The sequence below is a fragment of the Lacerta agilis genome, chromosome 5 (assembly GCF_009819535.1).
Source record: "Lacerta agilis isolate rLacAgi1 chromosome 5, rLacAgi1.pri, whole genome shotgun sequence".
In the NCBI taxonomy this organism is placed as follows: Eukaryota; Metazoa; Chordata; class Lepidosauria; order Squamata; family Lacertidae; genus Lacerta; species Lacerta agilis.
In genome coordinates, this window is record NC_046316.1 from 55,320,165 (window position 1) to 55,343,057 (window position 22,893).

The 22,893-nt window shown below is 44.9% G+C and overlaps 1 protein-coding gene across 2 annotated transcripts in view; it reads right to left on the reverse strand.

Annotated features, from left to right (window-relative positions):
* The window catches only part of CRTAC1 (cartilage acidic protein 1), a 44,491-nt gene that overhangs the window by 17,146 nt on the left and 4,452 nt on the right, over positions 1-22,893 (reverse strand). For both annotated transcript variants that reach the window (XM_033149897.1, XM_033149898.1), the window contains exons 2-4: positions 19,945-20,147; positions 3,615-3,811; positions 406-536 (exon numbers count right to left, since the gene is read on the reverse strand). In XM_033149897.1, the coding sequence (XP_033005788.1) occupies positions 406-536; positions 3,615-3,811; positions 19,945-20,147 (531 nt within the window). The remainder of the gene's footprint in view (positions 1-405; positions 537-3,614; positions 3,812-19,944; positions 20,148-22,893) is intronic.

Here is a 22,893-nt window from a genome sequence, read left to right on the forward strand (position 1 = left end):
CCACTCCCTGCCCCCCCCAAAATTGTTTCCCTCATGGCACCCTGATTTAGCAATAATCGTTTGAAAATAAGCCACGCAAGGCAGAGGGAGAAGAAAGCGCAGGTGACAGGGGCATAAATCACCTAGACAGGCTGTGTTTATCAGCAGCACGGCACCCGCCTGGCATGGCAGTCCCTGATGGGAGTCCTGACAGCTGTGGGGGAGGGGGAGGAGGAGGCAGAGCTCGGCCTTGAGAAGTTGGGTGGAGAGCAGGCCCCTCTAAGCCCATGTCCTCCCCCCCTCCATACAACTGCACTGGTGCATCTTTGGCTCCCTGCTGGCTCCACCCCCCCCCCGTGGGCCTGACCCACAGCCCTGAAATCACAGCCTCAAGGCAACCCACCCCAACCTGTTCCACACACTCACCGTCCTGTCCACGCACGCCACTGAGCGCCCAGCAAACCAGCTTGCCACACCCCGGTTCACCTCATCACTCAAGATGTCCTCCCAGCGCCCATTCCGAAACTTGAACAGTTTGTCTGTATAGGTAGCTACACCTGGGAAGGAGAGATAAGGTATCAAGACGTTTCAGGGTCTCCTGGCCAGGTGCTGAATCAGCTCTCCCTTTCTCTCCTTCTCTCCCAAGACAGGAAATCAGTCTGAGATGTGCATGACTTTCTCTGGAGCCCTAACCGTGTAATTATGCGACGGGCCCTCCCTAATTGATGCTTCCGACGATCTGTTTGTTCAGCATTCATCCTGATTTGCTTGCACAAATTTTGCTTGGTTAGACTATGCATTCATTCTGATTTGTTTATGGGGAGGTTATATGACTACGGGTCCCTTCAGACTGGTGCTTTTTGTGGGTGTATTCTGCAACATGTCACTGATGCAATAATTGTGCATTGGTGGAGGGTTTATACTGGACCACCCTCAAATCTACTACTTCATGAGTTGTTCTGTGATGCCCATGGAGCACATAATCACCATCGGAAGGGGAACTTATGCTTTAGTGCAACAAAAACTGGATAAACACCCACTGACCCTGAACCTCTGTGATATGAAAAGCTGCAGGATTTCAGCACTAAGCTACAGAACATGCACCTATTGCAAACAAAGCAGTATGTTTGTCCTAAAAGCTTTTCAGGAATGAACAGGCTTGAAAGTGAGATCCTATATAACTGTCCTGACACCATCATGAGCATAAATCATGATGAACATTCAAGAGAAGAGGCATCTGGAAGGACCCAATGAACATGCATCCTGATTTGCTTGTGGGGTGTTTATATGTCTTCCCATTAATCATTTGTTCATGTCACACTCTTTAGTGCATTTTGCTGTTACTTTCCAAACCACAAAAAAGTCTCCTGCAAGTGGGTTTGTTGAGCTAGGGCAGCAGAGTGCTTTAATCCATTTGAATTGCACAAATCTAAATTGAATTGCTCTTGCAAAATACTGACAGTCTAGAGGCACCCTAAGCCTCCGGCAATTGGAGGTTTGGAGTGCAGAGACTTGCTGCAAGCCTGGCTCTGAACTGCAGCATTACACTCTGCAGGTGTGACACCCATAGATGCAGATCTTTGCAAGTGGTGAATGCACCCCCAAATCCTGATCTAGATTGAACCCTCATGGCTGTCTCACATTCCCTCTGCCCATAGATGCCTGTTCCTGGTCATCTGCCTTTTGGGGGCTCCCCCTATTCTGCCAGCCTCGCCCAACGCCTAATTGCTCGCTGGTACTGCAGGGTTGTGATCAGGACTGCGCGACAATGAATGCAGCAACCCCAGCAAAGCTTAAGGGCTGGTAAGGGAGGCCCAAAAGAATAAACTCATTAAGGTAAAATGTGCCAGAGCAGCGCGGAGCCATGTTCATCATAAAGGGAAAGGGGAAAATCAATGGCAGGCAGTGGCCAGGCCCTGATGCCAGGAGTAATGCGAATGGCTGATTTAGGGAGCCTTTGGCAGCTGCAAAGCAGTAATTAGGTGTGTCAGGAAGACTGATAAGTGGGGCCAAGAGCAGGTCGATGCTGCAGGTGAGGGGCCCAGCCCTACTCGGGAAGGATGCGATGGGGAAGTGATTGCTTTTCTAGGCAGATTTCCGGAGACCCCAAGCAGTGCTTTGGACCAAAGGGAAAGCGGTGGTGGTGGGAGGGCATTTATCTTTTCCAGATATATTCCGACTAGAAATGGCGTAGTTCCAGCATGGACCCCATAGAGCAGTGGTGGCCAAACTTGGCCCTCCAGCTGCTTTTTGGACTACAACTCCCATCATCCCTAGCTAACAGGACCAGTGGTCAGGGATGATGGGAATTGTAGTCCCAAAACAGCTAGATGGCCAAGTTTGGCCACCACTGCCATAGAGCAAATCACAGGCTGCCAGATACGAACATGTGAAGCCATCCAAGCAAAGCGTCTGTTGACTTGGGTGCAATTCCTAACTAGCCCCAAGGAAGGGGCTTGGCCTTGGGACAGAACCAACAGTGTGTATTTTGAGGCTGGTCACACCTAGGCATTGCAAAAGCATGCTGAACACCATCTCTGCTCCTAAAGCAGCAATGGGTCTCTTAGCAGCAGTCTAGGAATTAGGGAACCACCTTCCCAGAAAAGAAAATATTAGACCCTCTACCATTAGGTTGCAGCATTGCTGGTGGGGGTGGGAAAGAATATGCTTTGGGGTTTCATTACTTTCTCCCTTGTGTAATCCCAATGCTGTCTCAAAGGATGTCTCCTTGCCCAGCGAGATACTTGCCTGTCCCTCAGAGATCCCAGGGCTCCTGGAGCTGCAGTCCCTGCTGGCAACTAGAGATGTGGCAAAGCCCTGAGTCAGCAGCCAAATCTCTCCCCCCCCACCCCACTCCCTTCCCCCCTGCCACCACCCGCTGCTGCCAGAGAATCGACAAAATCACTCAGCTGGGAAATTAACTCCAGCCTTGAAACATCCCACCCTGGTGGCCAGTGAAGGTCAGGGAACTGGAGTCAGTGGCTCGGGGCTGGCAGGTGAAGAGCCCCAAAGCCAACAGTGTGATGGAGGAGAGCCTGCACTGCCAGGACATCAGCCAAGAAAGGAGAGTGACCACTGGCCATCACCACCACTGCCACATGCCCCTCTGTGGATCACTCCCATTCCCTTTTCATTCTGCTGTTTGCAGGATAAATGCTAGGAACTGTTAATGATAGGATCATTTGTGAAGAAAACATCATGTTTTCATCATCAGTGAGTGAATGTGGACTGATGGGTGGGAACCATGTGTTTAATGGGTGTTATGGGATGGGTGTGTCAGAGCAGAGGTGAATTGATCTACTTGCACTTTGACGTGCTTTCGAACTGCTAGGTTGGCAGGAGCAGGGACCGAGCAACGGGAGCTCACCCTGTCGCGGGGATTCAAACCACTGACCTTCTGATCGACAAGCCCTAGGCTCTGTGGTTTAACCCACAGTGCCACCCGCATCCCTAGGCAATGGGCAAAGAACTTAATAAAAGATGCAATACTGATCAAGGTGATTCTTGAGAAGTAGGTGGGTCTTGATGGATAGATATCAAGGATGTGAGGAAATTTGTAGGGCACAGGAGAAGCTGGATATGCTAATTGGGTTGCCAACAGGCAAATGTCAGGAAGGAACAGCTTTCGCACTCACCGGAGAAGGCGTTATTGGTGTTGAGGAAGTAGATCTCCTCCCGCCCGTCCCCATCAATGTCGCATGCTGTCACACCAATCGCATTGCCTTGGCGATCCCGCAATGCATAATATGGGGAGCTACGTTCATCCACCGCAAGGTTCACCAGCCGGCCCCGTATCTTGTCATACTTCAGCACCAGGTTGGGACCATTGTACCTGAAGGAATGGAGAGCAGGAAATGTGATGTGGGAGGTGGTTCAAGGTGGCAGTGGCCCTTCCCACCAGATCTCTTCCAGAAAATCAAAGTCCACCATTCTCAATTTGTAGGGTTAGAGGGAGAGGCAGCAAAGGACACATCTCATCACTGCTGTTCCTGGGGGGGGGGGAGGGAAGGGTGTGTCACAAAGAGAGTGGAGCTTGAAGCCAAACATGGAAGGGACTTTAGAATGTCTATATTTATTCCACTTGTATTCTTCTCCTCCCTGTAGTTCAGGGCAGCAAACAAGGGGACTATCCCATTGAATCCCCAAACAAAAAGAACAGCAAGGCCAAGGTCATAACATGGGGTTCATGGCTGGCTCCATTTCAGAGCACGGTATCTACTATAATCCTGCTGTAAAACCTGGCACTGTGGATGTTCCAAGTCAGGTAGATAGCACTGCAAAAAGGTCTTATTTTACTGGAAATAAAAGAAAAGGGGAAAACCACCAGCACCCATGAACAATAAGAACAATCCACCAACCCAGAAAAAATATGTATGTGAATGAGCTATCACACCTAATTTAAACATATATTGCACATTCATATAATCCAGCCATATGCCCAAAAGGGTATCCAAGTGAGACAGATGATTGTTTGATACATGATGCTTTAGTTGACATTCCTGCACTGCAGGCAGTTGGATTGCATAACCCTTGGGATCCCTTCCAACTGTACAATTCTATAGTTCTATGTTCAAATGTGCAAAGGGCAGTAAGATTTTCAGACCACCGTGCAGTAGATGGTGGGTGGTTAGCCTTCCAATTGCAGGATTAAATTATAAGGATTTGGAGGTGGGCTTCTAGCTGTGGGGCTCCCATCTCTATGGAAGAAGAGTTCCTTTTTCTAATTCATTTCACTCAAATTGAAGGACTCTGGGATCCAGAAAGGCAGTACTGGGGCTTCCCAGGAAATAAAAACCAGCTGGTAAAGCAAGCCAGGGAGGTGCTTATCTGTAAGCACTGAGGATCTATCAGAGATCTGATGCCCAGAAGATTCAGGTTGAAACTCCCCTTGTCAGTTTGGGGATCAACATGACCCACCTGGAGCTTGAATGCCAAACCGGCTTATGACATTGAGTTAGTTTGAAACCCCTGGCAGGCAACAGCTGGCACTTCTAGTACAGGGATGGCAAAGGCTTAGGGTATTGCCTTCATGCAGCACCTGCCCGTCTTCGGGACGGCTACGGCCCAATGGCACCCTCCCACGCCAAACGTCCAGTTAATCAGCTTTTCAGAACCCCGATAGTCAGATCCACCATGAGACCCGGATTCTTTCAGACATCCATCCATGCTAACATCACACAATGCGAAGTTGCAGAAACGCCTGAGCAGTTTCATCTGGCAGCTAATGATGTGTGACTCTAATGTGGTTAGCATGGAGTTTGCGAAGGCTGAAAATGCACAGTCTAGAGAGAGAAAATTAATACAGCAGAGGAGAAGGAGGTCAGGGAGGGAGGGAGGGACCTTGAGGACAATGTTACAAAGCTCTGGAGAAAATAACGCTCGGCAGCACCCAACGGGAATCAGGATTGGGGCCTGATAGCGAAGCGCAATCGATAAAAAGAGCCATAGCTGCACCGGAGGCTGAATCCTGAGCATCCGAGGTGCATCAGAGGTGAACATATCAATATATTGGCCAGATTCACCTGGAAGTGCTAGCACCTGTGAGACTTGGGAGAAGGAAAAACTGGCTTTGGGAAATCTACCACACCATCATTGAAGCCATCTCAGAAGCAATGAGTTCCTATAAATGCACACACTTTCCATTTCTTCATTCTCAAACAGAACATGGATTCAGATGCTTCCCAATGATTTCAATAAGTACATGATAGCCAGATGATATGAAGCTTTCCTCATATGACTGGCTACAATATCCCCCCTCCTCCCCATCTGTAATCATGAATAGGAAGGAGGCTTTTGCGTGATGAATGCCGTGTGAAAGCTGCTCTGAGTTCTTCCAGTCTTATTTCTATATGGCATTTTTGTGGTTGGCATAGCCTTTGCCTAATTGGACATGCACCCCACTGAAAAGCAGAGTGTTGCCTAGGTTGTGGTGAAGGTCTTTCTGGAAAGGTGGCAGTCTGTGATCCAGAGCACTCTAGATCTGAGCAGCTAAGAAACTTTACTGGATAAGATAGTTCCTCCCATCTCTCAGGAGCCAGACACGCATTAGGAAAAAGTGCAAATGCAAATTAGAAATAGCTAGGCATGAGAAAGGAACTTGGCCTGCAGATGGTTTTGCATAGTTCTAACGCTAGTCTCTCTCTCTCTCTTTTTTTTTTTGCTAAAATAGACTTTATTTAAGTTCAAAGTTTACAAAGAAAAATAATAATAATAATAATAATAATAATAATAATAATAATAATAATAAAGATTACAAAAATACATGAAAATAACAAAGATACATAGCATAAATACATAGATTAACTAAACATTAACAAAGCACAAACATAATTATGTTTGTGCTAGTCTCTCTTTAAGGCAGCACAATACCACTTCTCCTTGATACAGGCTTTCCCAAGAGAGCTGAGAAAAGTATTTTGCCGCTTAACCAGGTGAACTTGTCCAACTCCAGTGCTAAAGGCTTTAAGAGATCCAAGATGGCAAATCAAGATAAGTGTTCTCCCACCTTGTTCCCAATGCCAGGCAAGTTGGAGCACAGGGCTGGGCGCTGTTGCTACATACCGTTTCATTGCTCTCTAGGGCCCATAAAACTCAGCTGGAATTAGCATTTGGATATCGGAAAATTAAAGGGAGTACATGAAGCTTAAAATGTAGCTTTTTGATATGTATGAACATGCTCAAAGTCTCCCGAATCTTGTAATATTCTCAGCTAAGTTACTTGTACCACATAGGTGCCTGAATTTTGAGAGGATCTCCTTAGGAAGCAAGCAAGAGGAGTTGAAAAGACGTTCTGTTGCCTTTCCCCTTCCAATTTTTAAAAAGTTGTCTGGTGCCTCTTGCACAGATGAGTGAGCACCAGCTCCCAGCTTAGGGCTTTCTGCCTGGGCTGACTCAGCAAGCGCTATACCCTGGCCTCGGATAAACAAGTTACACAAGCAGCAGTCATTGGGTTATGAAATGTCCCGTCTCTGTTTATGGTTATGGCCTGGCACGGGAGGGAAGCAGATAATTGCCTTTCCCCCCCCCCCCATCTTCCTGGGATGGTTGCAGCCAAGCTCCCCGGGAGGGTTTTAATTTCCCCCCCCCTTCCCATCTGGTCCACCCACTCCTCATTCTAAGGCCAGGAAAATTGGAGCACTGCCCTTGTCAAGACTACAGAAGGCAGATGGGATGGGTCATCGAAACAGAGTCCTTAGCAATGGAGTAGGGGCACAATCCCATTTCAGACCAAAATGAGCACTTAACTCTGGGACTGGCAGTAAACCCTTGAGCTAGCACGTGTCAGTGATCAAAGTGAAGCCAACGGCAGCAAACCTGCTTGTGCCCAAACTTGTCTTCAGGTGATGCATTCAGCTCCTTAGCACACCCCCTCCCACTGCTAACATTTCGCATCCAGGCACAACAGCAGCACCTGTGCTATTAAGACTCTAAGTATCAACAATGTGGGCATGGATCATGTGGAAGTGGTATCTGAATTGACGTTGCTGCATATGGTCAGCTTGGAAGCAGACACTCCATTGGCAAAGGAAGGAAGATACCTGCAACAGAGATCGGAGAACACCTGCACTGACTCACCAGGTCAGCCTGGTCTCACTTCAGCAAGACTCAGCCAGTCTCTGGGATGAGCACATCTTGGACAGCAATAGCTTCTTTGGCATGTGCTGGAGGAGATACTGGGCATGTGAGGGGGTTGTTTGCTATAGGATGCTTCTTGGAGTTGCACCAGCACTAATGACAAAACCAGAAGATGAAAGGGGAAATGCTACCATCTGACGGGTGGAGAAATAATGGAATTCCTCCCCAGAGAACACTTAATGCATTGTTGAAGCTCTTCTACATAGATCAGACCTGGATTTGGTGTTATTTGATTTCTATTAGGAAGCTGGAGAACCTACTTATTAATCTTGCAGGTGACACAAAACTAGCAAGGTCTGCAAACATTTTAGGAGTTAGGAATCAAATTAAAAATGAATTTGGCAAATCAAAACCCTAGCCATAGGTGAGCTAGGAAAAAAGAGGAAAATAGGAAGCATTTTGAAGGGGGAAAACCCCCAACTGAACTTTAGAAAAACTTGGCTAGGTTGGCAGTAATACTGCTGATAAGTGTCTGGAGTTATAGCGGACCATAAATTAAATTTGAGCTACTGGTAGGAGTATGGCAAAAGCAGACAAAATGTTGTTTTGGGGTTGCCTTCACAGAAGCAGTGTGTCTAAGAAGCAGAACCTACTTGCTCTGTTCAGCACTGTTCAAGCCACCGCTGAAGAAGTAGCGTCTCCTTTAATAAGAACATTGACAAATTGGTGACAGTTCAGGACAGAATGATGGAGATGCCAGGTTTGGAATGCAAGTCCATGAAGAAAGGTCAGTGGGACGATGGGACAAAAAGGATGGAGTGATTCAGGTTAAGCACAAATACGGGTAAATGAGCAAGTTTGCCGAGTTGATGCAGACATTTCCCTTTACTTCAACTTTAAGAAGTGGGGTTTCTGTCTCACAGTGTTAAAAGTATTGTGGCTTGCAGTTCCTCAAAGGTTTCTTTCCTACAGGGTTTCATGACAGTCTAGAATATAGAATCATAGAAACGTAGAGTTGGAAGGGACCATAAGGATCATGTTCAGAGGTCTCCAAGGGACTGTCCAATCAGGGCAATCTGTGTATTGCCTGACACTTCCATTGCTGAGGACTGTAACTTATTTGGCTAGCAGATTAAGGGGATCCTTGGGATACAGCTGAAATCCTGCTGCTATTGCAGTATGGTTCATGGGGCAGGGGGCTGTCCTCTCAAGGATGCACCCCTGGATCTGCACATGCATATGCACACACAGTCTTTATTATGTTTGCATGGAAACCTCCCTTGATGTTTGCTCCCTCCAGATGCAAAACTGTTGGATCCTTATCAGGGCAATGTGACATGGGCCGGATGGCTGGCTCTTCAAGCAGCTGGCCAAGCTTCAACTCTGCTCCCCATCCCCGCCAATTGGAACTAGGAAGAGTGGGGATACGCACAGCTGAATGCCTTGCTCACTGCTGTGCACCTTTGCAAGCCACGTATGCCAATAATGAGCTGGGGCACTTCCTCGCTCTGCAGCCAATTAACACAATGTCAATTGGTGCACACCGAGGCCTGTCAGCACAGCAAGAGAGAACCTGGAGAGGAAAGGCTTGTCCCTCCCTCCAAGAGAATGCCAGCAGCTGCTGAGTCCAGGTGAGATGCCACTGGCCAGAGTGCCTAGTCACAGCAAGGGAACCTTTGCTTTTCCTTAGGTACAAACCATTTTTTGACATTGCTTTTTCCTGCTGTCAGATACTCAACCCTAAAGACTAGGGACAGGGTAAGGTAGTTTGGGTTCCAAGTCAAAAGTCCAAACCTAAATGGCTTGGGGTAAGGACACGTGGAGTATCGCCTCGTCTCACATATGCACAGCCAAACACTATCTATGGTCAGTTTCTGGGGCCTCTCTCTAGTACTCCTACTGAATGAGGTTTGGTGGGTAGCAACCAGAGAGCGAGAAAGAGTCCTTTTAGTGGGGCATCTTTGTTTTGGAATGCCTTCCCTAAAACCTCTTGCCTCTGCTGTGGTCTTTTTTGTGCCTGGTGAACCCCTTTTCATTTTCCTAGGCTTCCCTATCTTAAAAGTTCTATCTTAAATTTCTTAGCGCTTTTAAGATCTTTTCCACTGTTGTTGTTCTCCACTGCTGGTTTTAAATCTGGATTTATTCTGCTGCTAGGTTTAGTCTGTTTTTGGTTTTATACTTCCCTGTTATTATATTTTCACATATTATTGTCTTGTTTTAGTGCAAACCAGCCAAGGGACTTTTGTTACTGGGCAGTATAGAAATACTGCAAGTAAGTAAACAAGTAAGTAAATTACAAGATGGCAGCCACATCATAAAGAATGAGGTGGAAACTCTGGCCTGATAATGCTGACAAGGCGAGGGTAACTTCTGCAGTCAGGAAGTGTGCTGCTATGTGGATGACCACACTCTGGAAAAGAAGGGCTATCCACTTGGAGGAAAGGAGCCGGCTAAGTGGGCATGAAGTCAGCTCATCTGCATAGGCTGTGTCAAAGGCTGCTGACCTTGGAGCTGGGCAAGAGGACTTGGTGAAAAGAGAGGGCTTGCCTCGCCTTTGAGTGGATGACCAGGTTAAGGCACACACCACAGCAGTTCAGCATTAACACGGGTGATGTGGGGCATTGGGTATTAGGGCAAATGAGATATAGCTTTTATTTTTGATCCACAGCGAATATGGCACCAAACACACACATGGAGGTGGTATAAGGAGGAATGCAAAAATAGAAGAGGGGCAGACTTTGGGGGTAGGAAAATGGAACGGAATGAGTGCCTGGAATCCTGAACTCCACGTTGCAACATTTTGTTGCATGACTCACTTGTTTGTAATGTCAAAGAACGAGAGCCCAGGATCCTTCTGAATGGAAGGACGTGCATCTACTTTATATAACGCTGCCTGGAAAACAAGTTGGGCCCTGTATCACAAAGTAAAGGAGCCAACCCCTCAGCTAAACTCGTTACTGCAAAAGAAATTGTGCTTCTTTTTGTGTTCACGCGGCACAAAGAGAATGAAAGCATTCTGGACTGGGGGAGCTTGGGGGGGGGGTTGCTCTGTTCCACAGAGGCAAATGCAGAATGTACATACATGGAGCAAGGTGGGGTGAGGAGGCAGGGGACATGGGTGGCCATAAAACACGTGGCGTGGCTTTGGACAGCTGAGGAGCGTAGCAGCCCAAGAGAAAATTCTGGGACCCAATATCCCAAGCCTTTACAAGCCGTGTTATTACTTTGCCTTGCTGCTGCATTAAGGATGGGCAGGGCAGAGCAACACCTAAGGAGGAATTCAAGGGTTTCAGCGAGAGACGGAGGCTACGAAGAAATGAGATTTCTTGGGAAAGTGAACTCAGCCGAAGAGGTGAATACGATCCAGGAAACGCCAGGCATAAAAGTTATCCGGCAGATATATGCTCTTTCCCTCAGCTCAGTGCAATTCAGAGAATGTTTTATGGGCCGGACAAGTTATATAAGTGGTGGCCAAGTATAAAGGGGCAGTCCCCCTCCAGTGCCCATCCACCAGGTCATGACTCCCGGGTGGCCAGCTGGCAAGGGGGGCTCTAAGGCAGCTGCAGGCAGAAACAGTTTGTCAGAGAAACGACTTGGGAAGACAGCTGCTAAAGGAAAGCTTTACTGCAGATGCACGTTCAGGCCTCCATCCGTACCTTTGCGGTGTTATTACTTCAGGTTTATTTCAGGTGCTACAGCCTGACCCCAGCATGTTGAACATCAGAATTTAGAGAGCAGACACTTCCGGCGGCTGACGCCATTATGGGTGGTCGTGGGATGCTTCGGCTGCGAAGCACCCAGTTCATCCCGGGGGTCAGGAGCCCTGCAGCCGCATAGCGGGGCTCCGGTTGGGGTGCGGGAAGAGCGTCCCGCACCCTGGGCTCCCCGGCTGTGCCCGTTGTGGCTCCGAACCCTTCCCTCGCTCCCCCTGTAAAGGGGGAGTGGGGGTGAAGGGACGACGGAGCCGGGCTATAGGGGACATGCCCCAACCGGGATGTAAATGCGGCGACAAAGCCTGTGATGAGCGTCTAAGTTCTACCTGTTTTCAAGGAGCTGATAAGAACCCAGAGGCTGTGAGTAATTGATTGACTCTTTGTATTCCTGGAACGATCTGGGGGAAAGAAGAAAGGCAGCCCGCCTCCCTCCCTTCGGGTGGTGAAAGAAATTAACTCTTTAAGTGACTGCTGCTACAACAATCAATAGAAAGTACTTGGAAATTGAAAACTGAGTCTGTTGAGATTTCCCTTCGGGGGTTAACTGGGGAAAAAATATCTCCACTTGAAGTTTTGGTCTTTATACTCCGGCTTCGGAGAAATGGCGGCGACTTGGTTTGTCGTGGGAAAAAATTGAAACAAAGGAAGGAAGAGACAGGAACTGAAATCTGATACTCACCCTCTCTCCTAAAATGCTGGACTTTGTGCTCGCACTGGTATCGAACTCTAGTTTAAAGGATGAGGAAATGCTCACTGTCTTGCAGATGGAATTGCTTAATCGGAAATTACAAGTTTTGAGTGGAATTATTCATAAGAAGGATTTACTTTCCACAGAGGAGGCTTTTCAAAAGTTTTACACAATGGAATCAAGCCTTGGCAAAGAGCTGGGAGGGGTGCTTGAAGGATGGTCTGAAATGGCTGGGCAAATCCGGGAAAAGGAACCTGAAACGGGAAAATTTACAATATCCAGACTCCGAGGTGGCAGCTCGGGGGCAAGGGACATGGAATTAAGATTTTTACGGACTTCCGGTTAGGTGCCGGTCAATGGCGGACGGGAGTCCGACGGCTCCGTCCTCCGCCAGGCTTTAGGGACTTCTGTGCCTGCGCCACGGGTCCCTTAAAGCCACGGGAAGAGCGTCCCGTGGACCTGAGCTTCGTGGGTCCCAGACGTGCCGTCTCCGTTCCCGATTGACCCTCGTAAGGGGGAAAATCGGGCGAGCGGAGCGCCGGCACGGGACTGAAGAAGCGTCTGCCTGCGGAGGATCAAAGCAGCGATCCCGCCAGACTCGAGCACCCGGCACTTCCTGCATAGAAACTTCCAAAGAAACTCTGTAAGTTAAAGAATTGGATTATTTTTACAAGTTTTAAGAGCACTGCTTGCAGAGGAACTGCAAAAGGAAGCCTGTTCCCTTTAAACTGTTTGCGCGAGCTTGGTAGCGCTAAAAGATCAAAGCCGCGACTAACGGAAAAGTTTTGCGAACTTTTTAAAAGTTGATTAAAAGTTGTTTAAAGGATGTTTAAAGACTTAAAAACAGTTGATATGGCAAAAGAAGATGCCCCTCACCCTCTGGATTAGGATTCCGGGTCAGTAGCGGGCTGTGATACATCGTTGCCATTTTTTTTCCTTTGTTGGTGTTTCAGTGACTGTTTACCAGTGGAGACATTCTGACTTTTTTGTAACCAGATACAAGTTACTTTGTGGACTTTGGTGGTAACACTGCAAGTTAGGAACTGTGACTGACTTGGGCTACATGAAAATGGGCCCTTCTTGGCTTTAAGGAACTTATATTTTGGAAAATTAAAACCCTTTGCCTAAAAGTTGGATTTTCGGGACTGGTGTGGGCTCCTGGCTCAGCAGCCTCTTTGTTCTCAGGACTGAGCTGCTGGCCACCTGGTGTTTACTTTTGGGACTGTTGGCCTTCTGCTGTGAATGTCTGAGATTGTTACTACAGAAACTGGAGTGACCTTGAGATTACAGCTGCAGAGCCCACAGGGAATGGAAACTAGATCTAAAGGAACTGGCTCTGAAAAAAGAAAAGGCTCTGTTTCCCTAACTCTACAGGAACAAATGGAGAAATTAGTTGTTAGTGTTGCAGAAATTGCAGCAGGATTGAAAAGCGTGACTGACGGGTTGAAGCAAACACAAGATCAAGTTTCATCAGGAAATACAGCAGTGAATTCAGCAATAGAAAAATTACAAGCTGATATAAAAGCTGACATTAAAAATTCTACGCAGACCCTAGAAAAATCCATTGGACAAATTGAGGAGAACGTAAGGAAGAACAGAGAAGAGATTAATAGGATTGGGCAAGAGGTGACCACCTTGAAAAAGGACTCAGAGGAAATTAAAGTGGTCAAGGAAAAAATAAAAAAGGTGGAGGAAAAATTGGATAATTTAGATTTGGAACAGATAGAGAGTATTGGATCACGACAGAGGTCTGTTGAAGAGTCTCTCGCGTTTCTGCAACTACATCAAAGAGAGGGTAACATCCGCCTAAGAAATCTTCCAGAACTGGAAGGGGAAGACCTAAAAGACTACATAGTGAAGTTATTCTCAGGATTTTGGGAGATAGAAGAAATCAACGTCTCAGCGCGCATAGTGAAGGCCTTCAGATTTGGTCCAAGAGGCTCCAGAGGAAAGAAAAGCAGCAAAACAGTCAGTGACTGTTTGATTGTGCTACACGATCGACACGACAGAGACTATTTTCTGGACTTGCATTATAGAAACAACCTGGTGGTTGAGCAGAATAAAGTAATTTTTTATAAGGATATCCCCAGATTTTTCCTTGACAAAAGAGTTCCCTACAACGATTTGGCAACTGAGCTTAGAAAAAGGAAAATCCCCTTCAGTTGGGAATTTCCAGAAGGCCTGGCATTCACGTTTGAAGGAAAAAAGATAAGAATAAGGTCCCTGGCGGAGAAGCAGAAGTTTTTGGACAAGCACCTGGAACAATTTAAAGGCACACCACTCGACCCAGCACAATTCTACAGGTTTCCAGAGGTATTTCCACCACCGCCGGGACCACCACCAAGCCTACCCAGCCCAGGCAAGGATCCAGAGGAAGACAAGAAAGGAGAAGCAACTGGAGGAGAAGACTAGAGAAAGGAAAATGGCGCTCAAGTTAATGACATGGAATGTCCGGGGATTGAATCAGAGACCAAAGAGACGCAGAGTGTTCTACAGCATAGAAAAGAAGAATTTGGATATAATATGCTTACAGGAAACCCACATAGCCCGACGTCACAGAAGATTACTACAGAACAAAAAATTAGGCCAAGAGTTTATATCATCGGATAAGGCCAAGAAGAGAGGAGTAGTGATATACGCAAAGGAGAAATATAGCCCAAGACAGCTTTTTAAAGATGAAGAAGGGAGATACATCGCAATTGAAATTAACATACAAGGCGAAAAATTCTTGATCCTGGGACTTTATGCACCAAATGATGGAAAGTCAATTTTTTATAAGAAAATACATGATTTGCTGTTGGATTATTTGGATTATAAATTAGTTTGCCTTGGAGATTTTAATGGTGCAGTTTCCACATTAATGGACAGATCTCAAAGAACTAAATTAACGAACGATGGGAAACTCCCAAAGACTTTTTTTGAAATGGTGGATAATCTGAATTTGGTGGACTCTTGGAGATTAAAAAATCCCACAGATACAGAGGCAACATACTTCAGCGAACCTCAGCAGTCATGGTCGAGGATAGATTATATTTGGATTTCGAATGAATTGGCTCCAAAAATACAAAAGGCAGAAATTGGCCCTAAAACTCTTTCAGACCATAACCCTGTACAGTTAAATTTAAAAATGATTTCCAAGGACTCTTTTAGATGGAGAATGGATGACGCTTTGATGAGAGACACCAAGCTAGTGGAAAGAGCGGCGAAAAAGATGAAAGAATATTTTCAGATAAATTGGAGCTCCGAAGTGGAGAAAAGAATTGCTTGGGATGCAAGTAAAGCTGTAATGAGAGGATTTCTCATTAGTGAAAAAGCAAAAAAGAAGAGACAACAAAATGCAGAGATGGAGAGATTGTTGAAATCAATCAAAGAAAAGGAAAAAGAATTAAGGGGACATCCCAGATGTGTCAAAATCCAAAAAGAAATTAAATACTTGCAATCCCAATATGCTAATATAATGAATCAGGACATCGAATGGAAAGTGAAAATGATGAAGCAAAGAACATTTGAATCGGCTAATAAATGTGGAAAATTACTAGCTTGGCAATTGAAGAAAAGACAAAAGGCAAATGTCATCAATACCTTGGTAGTAAACGGAAAAAACGTGGAGAAACCTGAGGAAATCAGATGGTGTTTTCAAAGATTTTACAAGCAACTGTACAAGGAGGAGAAGATAGATGAAGCAGAAATTGACCGATTTCTGGAAAAGAATGGATTGCAAAAGGTCCCAGAGGAAAAACTAGTTACTCTCAACCACCCAATAACGACACAGGAGATAGAAGATGCAATAAATAACATGCAATTGGGGAAGGCTCCAGGACCGGACGGTCTAACAGCAAAATATTATAAGACATTGAAAGACTGGCTATCGCAGCCACTAAGAGAAGTATGCAACAAGATACTAGAAGGAGATAGGGCACCAGAGACGTGGAAGGAAGCCTTTATCACACTGATTCCAAAACCAGATACTGATAAGACTCAAATGAAAAACTATCGCCCAATATCCCTTTTGAATGTGGATTATAAAATTTTTGCAAATATATTGGCTACAAGGCTGAAAAGAGTGTTGAAAGACTATATACATAGAGACCAAGCAGGTTTCTTGCCAGGAAGACAAATTAGTAATAACACGAGAATTATTGTGGACATTTTAGAAAAACTGGAGAGAACATAAATACAGATGCGGCACTATTGTTTGTTGACGCAGAGAAAGCATTTGATAAAGTCTCTTGGACATTTATGAAAAAGAATTTGGAAAGGATGGGAGTTGGTCAAAATTTTTTGAATGGCATTAATGCCATCTATACAGAGCAAAGAGCTAAAGTAATAGTAAACAGTGTGATATCGGAGGAGTTTGAAGTTGAAAAGGGAACAAGACAAGGGTGCCCTATCTCCCCTTTACTTTCATTACGGTCCTGGAAGTCCTCCTAAATATGATACGAAAGGACAAACAGATAAAAGGAATTCGTGTGGGAGAGAAGGAATACAAACTACGCGCCTTCGCAGACGATTTGATGTTATCCCTGCAAGAACCGGAAAGCAGTGTCCCCAGAGCTTTGGGAATAATCGAACAATTTGGACTTGTAGCTGGTTTCAAGTTAAACAAGCAGAAAACCAAAGTTTTAGGAAAAAATATGAGTGCAGAACAAATTCAAAGAATACAGGAAGGCACTGGCCTCAATTTTGTCAAAACAGTAAAATATCTAGGTATCAACCTCACAACCAAGAATTTGAACCTGTATAAGGACAATTACGAAAAACTGTGGATGGAAATAAAGAAAGACATGGAAATATGGACAAGATTGAAACTGTCGTTAATGGGAAGAATTGCCGTGATAAAAATGAATGTCCTACCAAGGATGCTGTTTTTATTCCAAGCCATACCAATTTTGGACAAACTGGATTGCTTTAAGAAATGGCAAAAGGACTTATCAAAGTTCATATGGCAGGGCAAAAAGCCAAGAATTAAGTTTAAGATCTTAACAGACTCTAAAGAGAGAGGAGGCTTTGCCCTGCCGGACTTAAGACTTTACTTCGAAGCAGCGGCCTTTTGCTGGTTAAAGGACTGGTTTAAACTAGAGAATGTTGATGTATTGGACTTGGAAGGGTATGATAATATGTTCGGTTGGCATGCATACCTTTGGTATGACAAGGCTAAGATCCACAGAACTTTTAAGTCTCATATAGTTAGAAAATCCTTATACCAGGTTTGGTCTAGATATAAAGACTTGTTAGAGAGAAAGACCCCTAGATGGATCTCTCCAGTGGAGGCCAAGGCCTACAAGAGACCGAACATGTCTGCAAACTGGTTAAGATATATGGACATATTGCAGCAGGAAGGGGACTCTTTTAAGCTAAAAAGCTACGATCAAGTGAAAAGTCAGGTCCCCGACTGGCTGCATTATCATCAGGTATATGAAACATTCAAAATGGACAAAAAAGTTGGTTTTCAAGTAGAAAAATCAAAACTGGAAACAGAACTGATAGAATCGAACTTTAAAAACCTTTCCAAAATGTATAATCTTTTGCTAGAGTGGCATACGAAAGATGAATTGGTTAAATCGTCAATGATAAATTGGGCGAAAGATATAGGACACAATATTATGATGGATGACTGGGAGGGATTGTGGCAAAAAGGTATTAAATTTACTGCTTGTCATAGTTTAAGAGAAAACATAATGAAAATGGTTTATAGATGGTATTTGACACCAGTTAAGATAGCCAGGATGAATACCAAAATGTCAGATGTATGTTGGAAATGTAAACATGCGAAAGGTACCTTTTTTCATATGTGGTGGTTGTGCCCAGCGGTAAATGCTTTCTGGGATAAGATTTATAACGAACTCAAGAAGGTAATGAAGGTTACCTTTTGTAAGAAACCAGAGGCATTTCTCCTGAGCATAACCAATGAAGAGATACCCAGTCAGGATAGAGTGTTTTTTATGTATGCCACAACAGCAGCTAGAATCTTATTGGCAAGAACATGGAAAGGCGAAGAGATACCAACGGTGGAAGAATGGCAGATGAAGATGATGGAATATATGGAAACTCGCAGAGCTGACCGCCAGAATCCGGGACCAGAGGGAGGAGAAGGTGTCAAGGGATTGGAAGAAATTTAAGGATTATTTAGTCAAAACAGTAAAATTGAATATTTGAGCAGAATTAAATAGAATAGCGGCTTTAGTAGATATATGTTAGATAAATTGTTGGTAAGATATTTTTGTGTGAAAAATTTAATTGTTAGGAATTGTGTTAAGATTTGGTGTTAAAGTTAAGATATGATTAAGCAAAGTAAAGTGTATTAAAAATTGAGTTAATGTGAATAGAACAAGATACAAAGCTACCTTGAAGATATATATGATTTTGAAGACAGTGGAGGGAATGGGGGAAGTCCCTCAAAATAGAGAAGATAGTAACAAGAAAAGTAAGAGGATAAATGTTAGTTTAAAGGTTGTATATGTTTCTTTTTATTGTGATTGTTTGATTATGTTTTTGTGTTGTGTTTATGTATTGTATTTTGTATTTTTATATTGTGAATGTTGTTGTTTATGTTATGTTCTCCCTTTGTCTTAATAGAAAACAATAAAATCTTATAGTTGGAATTAAGATTTTTACAAGAAGAAGAAGAAAAAGAAACGGAGGAGCCCAGAATGGAGATGATGAGCACCCTGAGGCTCGATGCGGGGTTTGTCGTGGATGCTGCCTGGATCTGTGGACACTCAGAGGAAGACAATTGGAGATTTGGTTCTGGAGAAAGACAGAAAAAGACAATGGACAGAGGGGGAGTGGGTTGAAGTATTAAATGTATAATTTAAATGGTCTGCCATGGTATCCGAAATCGGAGTGTGAAGTCTGTTAATTACAAGTCTATTTTAAATAAGTAAGGAGATATTGAATCTTAAGTTAAAAGCAGCATGATAAAGGATAGAAGAAATAAGTTTAGCTATAAGAATATTTGGTTATGATTTAGGTTATAATGAAAAGATTAAGATAAGCATGTTTTCTTTTTTTCGTTAAGTAAAGTTAAATTTTTTTATAGAGAAAAGTTGTTAAGGAAATAGTTTATTGATTTAAAACCGAAGGTGTATAGGCGGGGGAAGTCAAACGTCAAGATTTAGAACTAGAAATTTTTTTTTGTAAGGTATATAAATAAGAAGAAGAATCCTGACATTATGTGTATTTGTATTTGTTTTTGTATTTGTAGGTGTGGGGTTGGGTTTGTGTTATATTATGAAAATGCTAATAAATTTTGTTAAAAAAAAAAGAATTTAGAGAGCAGAAATATACACCTTTTTCATCCCTCTAGAACCCACCCTCCAGCTCATGAACCAAACTTGGACAGGGGTTCAGATTTTGCCTGTGAGGCTGTTTCTGCCAAACCATACACACTTATAGACACAGTATAGACACAGTTGCCAATGCAAAAATCAGGAGTCTTAAAAGAGTGTCCACAATTGCGCATTGGCAAGGGAAAGCAGGCTTCAGCCAAAGCGAAAGCTGGCTAGAACCAAAATCTGCTGGATGATTGCATAAAGCAGGACTTGGCTCTACCACCCACCAGTTGAAGTCCGCTGGAGTGCATGTGCATGGTGCTTTGAAGTCCCAACCTTAGGACCTTAGGGCTTTAAAGCATCCAATCACCTGGTATCAAATTTGGCCAAAGGAGCCAAAAGGCTTCTCACCCCTGCTCTAGAACAAAGGCAGGCTGCCTTGGGGAGGTTGAGGACACCAAGCGACACCAAGCCTACACTTGCCTCCAGCCTAGAATCTCCACAATAACCCAGAAAGACATGCCATCTCCCCGCCCCGCTGCCTCAGAGACACATGTCAAAGATGCATGTATACCTAGCATAGACTTGTGAATGTGTATGTGAACCTGCCTAGTCCTGCATCATGTCAAAGCTCATCCCAACCATGGCACCCTCCTTCCTGGCAGCCACCTCCATTCTCATACCTCTGACAGCACCCAGCATTATCCATGGTACCCACCCAGCCACGACGATCTCAAAGTCTCCATCCTGGTCCACATCAGTCACAGCCACACCATAATTGAGCTGTGTCGGATTGCTGTCATAGTCAGGCGGGAGGATCTGATCCGTGATGGCTGTGAACATGGGCTCGCTCCGCTGAGATCCTTCACCAGGCCAAGCCAGGACCAAACTCCACAACAATAACAGCCGCCACCTTGACATCTACAAGGAGAGAAGCAGGAAACTGTGTCAGTCCTGTTGCCCTCACCCATCCAGCTGCTGGGGAATTTCCCCCCAGGCATATATTCTGAGTCATATTTCTGGTCACAGTTTTCAATGTGTGTGACTGCTCCCCAAGGGAGATGAGCCTCTCAGGCCTTCTCATTTGCATATGGAAGTGAATGGATCCCGCCTTGTTCTAGCCTGGGCTCAGATGGTGTTAGTACTCCAGAAATTCCCCTGGTCTCCATCCATGGCAGACTATGCGCCTGTAGAGAATCTGCCTGTTTCAGTGCTACTTACCCTGCAAATAATTGCATTTGGCAGGCGATCTGATGCAGCCTGCCTTATTGTTGGGAGAGAGCCACCCTGCCATTGCAGATCCAGGCAAACAGCCCCAGTCTTTGGGTTTAGGCCTGGCTGCCTATTGCTCAAGTGCCAGTGATCCCCTGCACTCCCCCATTCAGTGCAAGTAGGAATAAGGAAAAGCAATGAAGTTGTGTTTCTTAATCCTCTGGGCTTGCTGGGGGGAGAGCTCTGGAATGTGAGAGCTGTGGCAGGCTTGGGCTGGTGCCCAAAGCAGGAAGTTTTGGGACTACGGTTGATGCAAAAGAGAGAGAGAGAGAAAGTCTAGGGTGGGGATTTTTTGACCTAAAGTGAATTCAACTGTCACACAGATTTCACATTGGGATGCGAAACCAGGCTTGCTCCAGAGTTCCACATCACGGTTGAAGAGAAAACAAACAAAAACGACAGTGGATTAGACCTCACAGATACTCTGCCCTCTTCAGGACTTTGATAGGAAGAGGGAGATCCTGAGTTAGCCTGTGCCTGCAAGCAGAATGACCCATCTCTACCCTTTGACTGCATCAAAGAGAAACAGAAGATTCTGTCTCTGGACTGGACTAGGAGGGAGGGGAGGGGAGGGGAGCAGCTATAAACTGAGTGCCAGGCAGAAACAGTACTTGTGTGCTTATCTTCAATCTGGAGTTCTGTCACTTCTATAGGAAGATGTATATATGCACAGCCTTCCTGCTAGCCAGACGTTTGCTGGTGACCGTGAAATTAAATTAGCACTCATAGAGAATTAACACACTGTATGATGCATGGGCAAAATAGACAGAAATGTAGAATTGCTACAAAAGTGGAAAGGCCTTCAGTACCCCCAAACTCCCAGTGGGACACTACAAACATTTCTCATAATGGAAAATGCCTTACATGGATCTAAATTCATTAAAGCCATAAGCATAAATGGCCTTCCTAAATCAGATCAAGGGTTCATCTAATTCAGGTCTCTTTCCAGCCAAGGCCATGAAACACTCGTAAGCAGGTTAATCCCTCCAACAACCAGCCAGAGGTATACTGCCCTTGATCAAGGAGGCTCAGTTTGGAGTGTCAAGGTGAGCCAGTGTGGCTCAGTGGTTAGTGGGTTGGACTAAGACTGGGGCCCCGTTAAACTCACTGGGTGACCTTGGGCCAGCTACTCTCAGCCTAACCTACCTAACCTACTTCGCAGGGTTGTTCTGAGGATTAAATGGGGAGAGGTGGGATGCATATTGAAATATACTTGGAGTCAAGTGTGAATTTCATGCTCTTTATTCAGCTCATAGTAGTGAGGAATGCAGTTCCCCCAAAATGTTTGCTTTATATACACTATTTACACAATGGGCCCCCCGTGATTGGCTAATTCCGGGATACTCCTGTATGCCAATTGGAGTGCGGATTCACTTCCACCTGGAGCTGGATTGGGTGGCTCCTGCGGACCAATCAGACTGCTGCAATCTCAATCCTATTGTTCTGGGACCAGTCAGACTGCTGCAATCTCAATCCTATTGTTCTAGGACCAATCAGACTGCTGCATTTTGGATCCTATTCAACTCAGTACATAACACATATGCAAGCAAACAAACAAACAAACAAACAAACAATACTATTTCATTTCACCACATCTGTAGGATAATAATAATAATAATAATAATAATAATAATAATAATAATAATAATTTATTTATACCCCACCCATCTGTATTGAATCTAAAGCTGGTCATGGGCTCTCCTATTTGTTATGAGAAGTATATAAATACAGTGAAGGAAAAGGCACCTTTCAGTGTGTACAGGATGGGCACACCAGTAAAACTACACACTAGGGGATCCAAAGATGTGTGCAAGGACTTGGTGAGATCACATCACACTTCCGTTCTAGAAGAATCCCTGCCCCCTGGCTACGTCTGTACAATAATTAGGGACTCATAGCATCATAAAGCTGGAAGGTATTAAGAAGCATCTAGCCTGCTCCTTGAGGCAGGGAATTCTCAACGTTAAGCCACATCCAGGTTGCGTATTGGCTCCTCCTACAGGATAATCCATCAGATGTGTGACACAGGCAGAGGTAGAGCAGAGACGGTGTCCTGCGCCAGAGGACACTTTCCCAGTTCAAGGGACTGTTTAGCAGGCGTCTCAGATCAGAAGCACCCTCCTGCACTTGAAGGCGCATTTTCATAATTAATGGAGCTAATCCTTAAAACAGGTTAAAGCCACCCCTTCCCAAATCTGTACATGCAATCAGGGTAACCAGGAGCTTGGCAGGGGAGGCACTTTTTCATTCTGTCATTGTGTGCATATGGAAACTCTTGACAACTTACGCTAATAAGCAGCTTCTTCTTTTTCTGGGGCTGCCAGCTTGGAGCATTCTTATAAATGCAGCCAATGGCCAGGATCAATACTGCCTTTAAAGCCTCTCGGGGATACTT